Here is an 11,834-nt window from a genome sequence, read left to right as displayed (position 1 = left end):
TTTCCTACTAAAAATGGATTTCTTTGCGCTTTTTATTAATTTGCGACCTAACAATTGGACTTATCGTAACGTAATAGGTCTCACTTTACAGATAATTTTATTAACTGCAACTATCTCTATCGGAACTTTCCACGTACGATCAATAGTTTATAAGATACAAAGCAAAACGTAAAAAGAATTCGTGTTTTTCTCGTTCAATTGATATTTTGTTCACGGGGCTCCGGAGGAGCTTATTAAATGTCGCTTATTTTGTTTTCAATATCGTTCCGAGTCATATCATACGAAATATTTCTACCATTAATTTGTTTTTGGAAAAATGTTAATTCCGAATGGTCTGCACTATTATCCGACTATTATCCAGTTATGTGACATATCTTGTTCACTGATTATAGCAGATAAATGGAATGTATACAAAATGCATAGTCATTCTTCGATAAACACTGCTAAAGGTCATCGATAGAGCTTATGTTGTCATACATATAAAGCATTGTATAATGATATAAATAAATAAATTTTTACCTTTATGATTATTTAATATCATAATAAACATCTTCAACCTTTTTTACGAGAAAATCCTCGATATCAATTTGTTCCTAAAAAAATGTTAATTTGGCTGGCTAATACGTTTTATCTTCTAACTGCATGATGAATGCATATATTTAAAATGCACAGTCATTGTTTTATTATAAACGTCATTGATACAGCTTATGTTCTAACGAAAACATGAAGTGTTCAATACTAAAGTAAATAAATAAACTCTTATTATTATGATTATTTACTATAATAAATATTTTTATCTCATTTTACAAGAAAGAATATATAAAAGAATTTATATATGCTCAATATATAATTAGAAAACTATGCATTATTCCTACAATTTTATAAAATAATTTCAAGTATCACCTATAGATAACTCAACTGATGACCAATCTTATATAAGTGCGGATAACCAGACTCCATCAGTATCATTTCAAAGTAGCTGGAAGAATGTCATCAAAAGATGGCAATACTAAACTCCTGCTTTCTCAATATTTTTCTTACGATCGCCACCCTTGTGACGCTCCTGCTTTTATACGTAAAGTATAGACGTACCTACTGGCAAAGACGAGGTGTTCCTACCCTACCTGCCCACTGGTTCTTTGGTAACGTAAAAGATGTGATGCAATTTAAAAAATCTCCGTCCATTGTGATCGGTGATCTACACAGTGAAGCTTCAGACAACGACGATGTTCTTGGAATTTACATTTTCCACAAACCGTTCTTGTTATTGAGAAATGCGGAATTAATTAAACAGATTTTAATCAAGGACTTTGATTATTTCCCGGATCGTTATTTCACGGCTCAATCAATTCGCGATAAAATAGGAAGCAGTAATCTCTTCACGATGCACAATCCGGAATGGAGACAAATGAGGTTTCTAATTTTTAAAACGTTTATCGAAATAATGTTTATGAGCGTGGTAAAAGAATTTATTGACGAACGTGTACTCTTGTTAGGACAAAAATATCGCCGGTGTTCAGCAGCGGGAAAATGAAGAAACTTTTTCATTTGATCGGCGAAACCGCTGGTTCAATGATCAAATACTTAGAACAGCAATTTTCACATGACGCGAAAACGAAAACTATTTTCGTAAGGGATATTGCCTTGAGATATACGACTGACATTATATCTTCCGTCGCTTTTGGAATTAAAGTAAATTCGTTCGATCCTGAAACGGTACAATTCTTTGAAAAAGGTATTTGTCAAATGTTTTTCGATGCTGTGTATTATTTTATTTTATTGTTTTCTTGCAAGTTGGAACGATCTCACATTTATTGCGTTTCTTCTTTTCTTTTTCGTAAAAGCTCAAGAAGGCACTCGAATAACGTTTCTTCGTGCTATCCAATTTAGCGTTATGTTCTTCTTTCCACAATTTTCGAAGTGGATTGCCGGTCAAATGCTAGGATCGTCTACAAATTACTTCCGTAAAATATTTTGGAATTCTATGGATACCAGAAATATGACCAAAGCTAAGCGAGGGGACTTGATCGATTCTTTAATAGATTTGAAAAATAAAAATGATTTGAGTAAGAGCTAGATATTTAATCATAACCATTGATTAGCTCTCTTATGCGTGTAATTTGTCTAAAAAAATAATGATTTATCTTTAGAGCTTGAGGGCGATGAATTAGTGAGTCAAGCAGCAATCTTTTTCGTTGCTGGTCGTGAATCAAGCGTAACAACTATATGCTTCACGCTTTACGAACTTGCTAAACATCCGGAGATTCAGAAACGAACGCGAGAAGAAATTCACGAGAAATTGAAGGAACATGGAATGACTTACGAGGCCTTCCAGAGTATGAAATATCTGAATCAAGTTATTTCGGAAACTCTACGAATTTATCCTCCAGCTCCACTTATTGACCGTATTTGTGTGAAAGACTACAAGGTAAATCGACAAATTAGAATAATGATTCGTTATAAACTTGTTCAACGAAATATTTTCTTCGGATATTTCGAATATTAAAATATGAAGAGTATCTTTTTCTTGCGAGCGTGTGTTTAGTTATTATCTAACTGTTTTAGTTATTATGTAACAAATAAGGAAACGAATAACTGTTTACTTACCATTGCAAACAAGATCGAAGGACATGCAATTCTTAGCAAACAACACGGATTATTTTCCTCGTAAAAATTTTTATGAAGATCATATTTTCCTTTAATTCGATTGTTATCAAAATTTTGTATTTTATTCGAGTCTTTTATAAGTTTCAAAAATGAAAAAAATATTATATATAGCCACAATAACAGAGATGTTATTCTTTTGTTCTTCTTTTATAATATATGAGTTCATATTATTATCTTATAAGATAAGACAAAAAGAGTCTTATTTTTTGTACCGTTAAAGATCTCTTACACGCTGTAGTCGAATATTTCATTGGTCATATAACGTTCTAAATGATAGATTTTTTAGATTCCAGGAACTGAGACAGTTATAGAAAAAGGTACACCCGTCTATGTGGCTTTAACGGGTCTCCACCGTGACCCAAGATATTTTTCAAATCCACAGCATTTTGATCCTGACAGATTTAGCGACGAAAATAAAGATAATATCAAACAATGCACGTACATGCCTTTTGGCGATGGACCAAGAGTTTGCGTCGGTAAATATTTATTTAACATTATTTAACATAAAATATTCTTGTAAAATTAATATAATATTGTTAACTTCTACACTTTAATGACATATTCATTGTAGGAGTACGACTCGGTCTATTGCAAAGTAGTATGGCTTTAATTGCGATACTTAAAGATTACGAAATTTCATTAGATCCCACATGCAACAAAGATGGCATTGATGTTCGTAATGTTTTCTTGACAGTAACGGAAGACTTTAGGTTAAATTTTACAAAACTATAAGGAATCTATCGCATTATTGAAAAATATATCTTTTCTTCTTCTTCTTCTTATACTTCCATAAAAAGGAACAAAAGGGAACGTCATAAAGGAATAAAGAATCTATTTAATAAAATATGACATATGTATTTTTTCTATATACAGATATACATTTGTAAATACTATTATACAAAATCTTTTGGAGGCGTTATTTGTTAACGTTTTATTTCGGTAATAATGTTAAATACTTCTTAAATTCGTCAATTACACATTCTCGTGGATTTAATGGGGTTTGTGCAGTAAGATGATCGCTTAAATATTGTGGCATAAAGCAGAGAATACCTTTACTGGCCAACATTGCCCAGTCGATCGGTTGACTGGCTTGTTTAGGATTCACGAAACAATGAGTAATCTTCTTTCCAGTTGGACTTGTATCGTATGGTGGTCTAGAACAAATAACATGTAAACTATAATATGTAATATTATATATAACATATATAACATGTAACAAATAATATATAAATAATATGAGTTTAATAAAAAAACAAACTTACCGTGCTTGGACAACTTTCCCACCTCCAGCTTCGATTAATCTTTTAAACTGATCGTATTTGTCCCCAGAAGCTAATAACAAAGCAACCATATTGTGAAACGGCCTATTCGGTTCTTTTAATAATCTAAGCCTCCATCTATACGCGGCTGCTGCGATTGTTTCTTCAATTTTGTCATTAGGATCCGGTATAATGCCTTTACTTTTTGGATTCCCCCATTCATATTTTTCTTCCTGCCAATAAGCAATTGGAGTGAAGTAAAAGACTACTCGTAAACATAAAATATAGGTAAAATATGATAACGATCAAGAGAATCAATACTAACATCAAGGAATTTCCCTTCTTGTTCAGAGTCCCGCAAATACATGCAATGTAGAACCCATTTTCCTGATGCTATACTTCCAAGCATTTTTTCATTCCTTGATGGTCTAATACAAAGCAAATGTGTTGCACTTATATCAAAACAAGCATCCGATGATACGTCACCGTCGAGATCTCTTATCACTTTTTCATATGATATTCTATCCTATTGAGATAAATATAAAATATTATGCATGCATATACGTATTGAATATGTATAATGCATAGATATAACAATTAATATACCTTCATGCCTGATAGCATGAATTTTGGTTTCTTTTTTACTGGTTCAATTTCTTCTTCTAAGGATTCTTCTTCATCATTGTTTATAGTATGTCCTTCGTGTGCGATACTTTCATTTTGTTCTCCATGCGTTATAAACTTAGTATAGAGCAACGTTTATAATTACGGTTAATTGATATCAAATATTCAAAATAGAATCGATTTATGAAAAGAACCTACCCGTTTTGAGTGGCTGGGATCTTCCCATACAATAGCATCGACAGGTTGAGAATCTTTTACAATAACTATAACAAAGAATATATATTAAATAATTAGATATTAACAAATAGATATAAATGTACGTACATTTTTGTATAGGATCGGAACATTCAGCGCTATATGTGTCTGCATTCTCTCCGGAAAGAGAATACCTATTCTCCGGAGTACTTGATGCTCTTTGAAGTACTTGATCCAGTTGTGCAATTTGCCTATAAAAAACAAAATCCTATGAAAGGTCTATAAAGAATTTTATACATAAATTGCGAAACACATTTATGTATTAACTTACATATTAATCTCATTATTTGGCAGTGCATTATTTTCATCTGTGAATTCTAATTTTTTCCTAATGGGAGTAGTAGCGGTTATTCTGCTATCATCTTTTGCTTCTTCCGGTGCTTCTTTTGACGCTTGATCGTCGTTACGAGATAATGTCTCATCTGCATTATTCCGCTGTAATGTTATAATATTTATTAATATATATATCAATATACATACATATATATATATATATATTATATATAAATAAAGCATGCTACCTCTGGATCACAAGTCTCACTTTTTAGTTTCTGCCATAACTGTCTTTTAAGTTCTGAAAGAGGCTATGAATTCAACTATGTTAATATCTATTAGATATTTATGCATTATGCACATAATTAAGCTTAAAACAAATACTAACTGTACTAAGTGCCCTTTTTTTTAAAGGAGGTTCTTCTATTTTTGACTCTGGAAAATTATCAACCCATTTTGCCCAATCTTTTCTTGTGTCTGGTGAAGAATTGGGTCTGGATACTTGACTAGATGTTGTTTCTGGCGTAGACATATGAAACTGTGATTGAGGAGTTTTGTTCATAAGTAAACTGAGTCTTTTATTTATTAACGGTTTATCGCCGGAACTGCCATCTTGATTCTATAATATATATTTTTACTAATAAATCGCAAATTAATAATAAAAGAAATATGTAAAACTATATATATACTTGTAAATTTGATAAATGTCGTTTTGGAGTAATAATGTTCCTAGCTGCTGGTTCAGTTGGTAGATCCATTTGATTTGAGTTCACTTTAAGTGAACTTGCGTCTGTTTCGTTAGTTTCAGTTGGTCTTTCAGGAGCTTGGAGGAGGGATTAATATTAAAAAAATTTGTGTATACATATTTAATATGGATGTGTTAAATATTTGTGTACCTATGGTTTCTCCTACAAGAAACGGTGTTTCGTCAACCCGTTTCGATTGAACTGCACAGGCTTTTAACCATTCTGCAGTAACAGCTGGTAATTTCCACTTCACTGCAGCGTTATATTTGTTTCCTTCGGGTGTCGGACAAACCAAATGGGTGCTTCTACATATATTTTTTTCAAGATTAGTTTTACGAACGAAAATATCTTGACACCTAAAATTAACAATGCTTTAATACTTGATTCAGTTTAGTTATCTTTAAGGTGTATGATAAGAATAATACATGGCACCCAATTCCGCAGCTAATGTTATAAGATACGTTCGTTCTACTCCAACATATGTGCTCATTGTAATAACACAGTCTGATAATGGGGTAGAATGCTTTTTTATAGATAGAGGTTTATGATAATACATAATTTCAACTATTTGTTCCTGATTTACACAATCTTCCTACAAAAAAATATTAATATTAAAAGATATATCAAAATATAAAAATCGAAATAAAAAGCTTAAACTTACAATAAACAAATCGGTAACGATTTCATTCACTGTATGTTTTAAAGGTGCGCCACATTTTGGTACTACACCATAATCTGGAATACCAGCGAATGTACTTGAAACTACTTTTCCATTCATTGCCATTATAGTTTCAACTACAAAATTATCTTCCTCGTTGAAGCCAGTTACGACAAATGTCAAACCTATATGTATACTTTAGCATTATTTTAGCTCATTGCTATACATATTCTACTAGTGCATTACCTTCAAATAGTCTATCATTCATAGTAGATGTTTGATTAATCGGTACTGCAGTATCATCTGCTGCGAGTGTTATAGATTCTTTTAAGCATTTTTTTTTACTTTCATGATCATCTACCAAGGTTTTAACATTATCTTCTCCCGAAACAAGTGTATCGGGCTTTAAAAATTCTTGCATTGTTTTATCATTTGTTGCATCTGATAATAAATAAGATATATATTCATTTCCTTTATAACAATATAACCAATTATTTACAGATATTACCAGCTGTATCTTGAAGATAATGTTGAAGTAGATCGGATGATTCTTTCTCTTTTTCTAACATCGCCAATTTTCGGTCTATGTCAAAAGACGGTATAGAAACTTTCTTCGGTTTTTGTAGCATTTGTAAATTCTGCAAAAATACATGCACACGTCAAATACTTATATACTATATTTTTTATGTATTTACCTTCTTACTTAATGGTGACGCTGGTTCTGTAACTTTTTGAACTACAGTATTTTTTTGTCCACATAAAAAATTTTCTTCTGGCGCGGGCCGTTTTAATTTGACACTTTCTTCCAACCATTCCAGTGTCAATATGTATGGACTATATCAAATATCCATGGTATTAAATTACAGAATTCTAAATAGATATTTATAGACATTAAATTAACATTATACCATAATCTTTTCGATTTCAGTAGTTTTAGTTCACTAGCTGCTCTGTTTTCGTCCCCGACGATAACGTGTGTTAGAGCGTCAGATATATCATCAAGTCGCGTTGCACTACCTACGTTTAATATTTTGTTAAGTTTATCCCGTTGATTAGAAGCGAATCCAGCTAGGTAAATCTAAAGAGAAAAACAAGAATTGATTAGAGAAATATCATGGGACAATATTATAGAACATGACAAATTTTTTATGTAATTTACGCACATTGCAACCATCTAGAAACGGACCAGCCGCTTTAGCTTCACTAAATGTAAGTCTATCCAAGACTGTAGTAGTTGTAGAAACTGAGAAATTTAAATAAATTTAGAATACAATTTATCCTTGTTATAAGACACTTTCGTGCATTTTATAATACTAACCAGTAGAAACGTTGTTATATAAAGTATCGAGGGTAGAAACATTGCTCATTGTTGTTACTGAGGTTTCATCTATATAATTGCCTTGCTGTGTGTCACATGTTATGGAACTTATCGTAGAACAATTAAAACTTTCACATACTGTGCATTAAAAAAATTGTAATATCAGTTACTAATCTATAGATTTATAACATTAAAGAAATATTTTTACCGTTGAACTTTTCTGGAGTGGAACATGCTTTTAGTGTCTTAATTAGATAGTCTTTAAAAGGCAAAGCATAGCCAATGTTTATACTTTCATATACCCAATTTGGTGTTAAACAAGCAATATTTGCTTTTTTTGCATATTTAAGCTTCTCACTTATTGGACTATTTTCAGGTGCAAGTACAACTTTCACTTTTGCGCCATCCAAAGGACCCATAAATATCTAGAAAGAGAATAATAATATAAGACAATAGTTAGGTAAAAAAGAAAATAAAAATTTAAAAAGTTATATATCTTACTCCTCCATTAGTGTTAATTAAACGTTTAATTTCTTCCTTCTGACGTTTTGGAAGATTTGTTGATGTTACAACTAAGTTAAGAAACACAGAAGCTTTATATTTATCAAACATTTTGTCATGTGGTGTAACAAAATCCTTTAAATTCATTTCCCAGATTGCTTCAATCCATTCTTTTGTAACTATTGGTATTTTCATATCTATTGCTGTCTATTAAAAAGAAATAAACATTATGATAAGAATATCTATATAATTTTACCGATATAAATTTACTTACCTCATATTTAGCAGACATGACAGATGATGTTACAAGATGTGTTACACGACTACGTAACTGTTTTGTAAAAATTCCTCCCATATATTCTACTAATTTTTGTACATGTTCCTGTAATAATAAGATTTTTTGATAATTTCCTCTTTGTTGTGCGTAGAAACAGTTAATGGGTATACCTTTTCTTCTGAAGATAAACCAGAAGCACATACACATAGACCTCTCATTGTTGTTGTATACACTGGGCTTGTCCCTTCTGGAATTGGTTCTCCATTGTTAAAACAAACTAATAAACATTTTGGTCCAATTATGCTGTAGAAGTAAAATAACATTATCTACTATTAAAAAAAAATCAAAGTATCATTAAACTATTACTAATTATATCAGTAATTAAGCTCCTACTTACGAACATTTAAATGTTCTTAATTTATTAAATGTATCTCCTTCGAATTTTTCCATTACAAAGACATCAGTTTTGTTAGGTTTCATTTTATTACAATCTTTTTCACTGATCCATATTGGGTGTAAATCATTTTCACAACATTTCTAAAAGATCAATTCATTACATTGTTTTTACTGTTGCTTAAAAGTTATTATTTATGTAAAAATGAATTTACTAACATTGTATGCATGACACATATCTTCACCACAATCATCTTCAGAATTATATTCATTTGATACAATAAAATAGACATTTATATTTACAATTTGGCTCCCTTGACTCGTCATTTTTAAATACTGTCTTTCACTGTCTCTTTGAATCTGATACGATTTTTATTTGACAAATAGATATTCAATGAAAAAATAAAATGTTTATATGTCAGAGACTTATGTTTACACATTACACATTTTATAACTAAAACAACTCGAAAGCTTCATTATTTATTTATTAAAAAATTATACTGGACAAATTATGTTAAGGTTTAGGTATTACCAGTTTTTAATAGTCGTGATGATAGGTTAGATTGCTTTCACAAATAGATTTTAGAAGGATCGCTAATTTTGAAGAGACGTGTTATTTTACGCCCAATAAAACAATATTTAATATTTCATTTAAATTTCTATTTAAATTTTTTGTTAAAATTTTTAAATGGTAAGATATTAATACCACAGTTACTTATGTGGAAGATCTCGCGCCCAATTTTACTACTCAAGTCAATATCAGTATTTCTATAATTATGGTTAAAATTTTAAAAAGAATTTAATTTATGTAGACGAATGTCAACAATTAAATAGTATGTCGTATGTCTTTTTTAAATTAAATATAGTACATTAATATATTTATGAGATAGTTCACAACTCTTTTGTAGCGGTTTTAAACAAGTACAATGTTCGTTCTCATTACAGTCTGAACAAAGTTATAATACAAAATAAAATGAACTACTAAAATATTGTATGAATTACTAAACAGTACGTGTTATTCCGATTAAATATGGAATAAAATAAATATCTATTGCAAAAATGTAATTTTATGTTCCATCAGTTAACAGTGTAATTTATTTTAAGTTTATTAGAGTTGGCATCATTGATTTTAAAATTTCAAAATTTGTGTCCCCTTTCAGCTGCGTCAACGATCATGTGACAAATTGTTTTTGTTTTGTTATTTTCTTTTTAGCATGTTTTATGTGTACAATCTAGCTCCAAGTTTGTAAAATCAAAATTATTCGAGTTTCTCAGTTTGGTATGTAACATTCATACTTACTTTCTTCCATTGAAATTTCGTGCTCGAAGGAGGGAAAGGAATAGCTGCAGGTTTTGTAATATTAAAATAATTTAATTGTATAATTCGATAGACAGTAACACGGTTGACACGAATGACATAATGCCACATCGAAGTTGTTGCATTTGTATCAAGTGCCGGTTGATACAACAATCAAGAACATTATTCGGTCCTCTTACAATCGTAGTAGCTCTTGCAGCAACATTCGCTGCGCATCATTATTGACAGTCAATAACGAAATCATAAATTCAGGGAATAGCTTCTTCGACACCCTTTTTCTTTGCAATTGTTAATTCGGTACACTTTTTCACGTTTCGTTAGCATATAAATATAATTTTCTTGCAATTAATCGAATCACGATCACGCTAATATACATAATACAATGAATACGATAGAAAGATAAAGTTCTCGCCAGTTTACCAGCTCGGATTTTCGTTAATGTATGAATGTAGAGAAAAGGTTAACAAAAAGCAGAGAAGGAAGGGAACACAAAAGTTTCCTTTATCTCGTGATCGATCAAAGTTCATGTCTCATTAAGAAATAAGTATTACATACGAAAACGCGTATTTTGTTTGTATGTAGAACGTCATAGAAATCATTTCTATCACAATACAAAATATTGTACAGAGATTTTCCTGTTCGCATCGATACAATACTTTCGCTTCCTTTCCAGGACATTCAGCACGTTCACCTTGTACACTTTTTACATAGAAGCTCCATAGCATACATAGGTTCTTGTCACTGGCCATCAGACGAAATCGTACAGAAACAGTTTCAACATAGCACATACTCGGCGAGATTTATATCATTCATGATAATAAAAAAGAACAAACAATACCGAAACAATTAGAAACTCTAGCATGGCATTTTCTTCTCCCGTTTGCACTTTGCTTGATTCAGTACGCTTGTATTCCGCACTGTGCAATCATGTATCGCAGAAAATTCATCTAATTCGTCGAAAAAGAATAGTACTGAATCACGGAAAGTAACGAGATCGTTACGCGTTCGGTACGAATCGAAGATGAATATCTACCGGTTAACATATATTGTACAGAGAGAATAATCACGTTCGCGTATGCGAAAAATTGCACAGCAATCTATAACTCCGTGTTTATGGGCCGAGATTGAACATGTACATATAATCGAGAGTGAACCTTAAACTAGACGGATCCTTGCGTCCCTTTCGTTCGCCAGGTTACAATTCACTGTCCTCGAATATATTCTCTTGACAAGACGTCCGAGCGTGGCTCTGATCTAGAGAAACAACTTCGCATGAAAAAGACCGCACTCATCTGGCGTTTTTCCGGTAGTATTATCCGTTACTGGCTCTCCCAAGACCGTCGTTAGACGTTACAGAAATTGTACGGGTTCGAGATTCGCGTGCCTAGGGAAAGATGTGTCCGAGGTCACGCGTTTGGGGCGTTGGTAGCCTCGTCCTCTTTGCTCAGCTCAATCAGCTTCTCTAGAGAGAACTGGCGTGCCCTGGCTGCCCATACTTCACCGTTTGCTAGCACCCTGAAAAGAAAACGATGTCTGGTCAAGAAT

General features: G+C 31.7%; 3 protein-coding genes across 4 annotated transcripts in view; 1 reads left to right on the top strand and 2 right to left on the bottom strand.

Annotated features, from left to right (window-relative positions):
* Window positions 1-954: 954 nt before the first annotated feature.
* On the top strand, window positions 955-3,924 carry LOC117153950 (cytochrome P450 6k1). The gene is made up of 6 exons (XM_033328484.2): window positions 955-1,413; window positions 1,497-1,735; window positions 1,845-2,066; window positions 2,151-2,428; window positions 2,954-3,143; window positions 3,239-3,924. The coding sequence occupies exons 1-6, from the start codon at window positions 1,001-1,003 to the stop codon at window positions 3,397-3,399; spliced, it is 1,503 nt and encodes a 500-aa protein (XP_033184375.2). The 5' UTR covers window positions 955-1,000; the 3' UTR covers window positions 3,400-3,924.
* On the bottom strand, window positions 3,502-9,732 carry mus101 (mutagen-sensitive 101). Of its 2 annotated transcripts, XM_076617029.1 has the most exons (26): window positions 9,504-9,732; window positions 9,191-9,425; window positions 8,976-9,115; window positions 8,749-8,881; window positions 8,576-8,683; window positions 8,302-8,508; window positions 8,009-8,225; window positions 7,801-7,938; window positions 7,646-7,725; window positions 7,391-7,560; window positions 7,178-7,316; window positions 6,991-7,120; window positions 6,729-6,923; window positions 6,486-6,667; window positions 6,250-6,416; window positions 5,975-6,180; window positions 5,768-5,901; window positions 5,467-5,697; window positions 5,327-5,389; window positions 5,077-5,240; window positions 4,875-4,996; window positions 4,749-4,813; window positions 4,533-4,667; window positions 4,252-4,452; window positions 3,930-4,159; window positions 3,502-3,821 (listed from the first exon to the last, which is right to left on the bottom strand). In XM_076617029.1, exons 2-26 carry the CDS (start codon window positions 9,296-9,298, stop codon window positions 3,599-3,601), a joined length of 3,888 nt encoding a protein of 1,295 aa, XP_076473144.1. In that variant the 5' UTR covers window positions 9,299-9,425; window positions 9,504-9,732; the 3' UTR covers window positions 3,502-3,598. The 2 variants fall into 2 exon arrangements, with proteins under 2 accessions (XP_076473144.1, XP_033184374.1); XM_033328483.2 differs by having other exon boundaries at window positions 9,191-9,732.
* Window positions 9,733-10,322: 590 nt separating this feature from the next.
* Window positions 10,323-11,834, bottom strand: part of Tpst (tyrosylprotein sulfotransferase) — a 181,247-nt gene continuing 179,735 nt past the window's right edge. The window contains exon 9 of the mRNA XM_033328479.2: window positions 10,323-11,804. Within this exon, the coding sequence (XP_033184370.1) occupies window positions 11,696-11,804 (109 nt within the window). The 3' untranslated portion in view covers window positions 10,323-11,695. The remainder of the gene's footprint in view (window positions 11,805-11,834) is intronic.

The sequence above is a fragment of the Bombus vancouverensis genome, chromosome 3 (genome assembly GCF_051014615.1).
Source record: "Bombus vancouverensis nearcticus chromosome 3, iyBomVanc1_principal, whole genome shotgun sequence".
Lineage (NCBI taxonomy): Eukaryota > Metazoa > Arthropoda > Insecta > Hymenoptera > Apidae > Bombus > Bombus vancouverensis.
The sequence above is the reverse complement of the archived record's forward strand: the minus strand, read 5'-3'. Positions and strand labels throughout refer to the sequence as shown.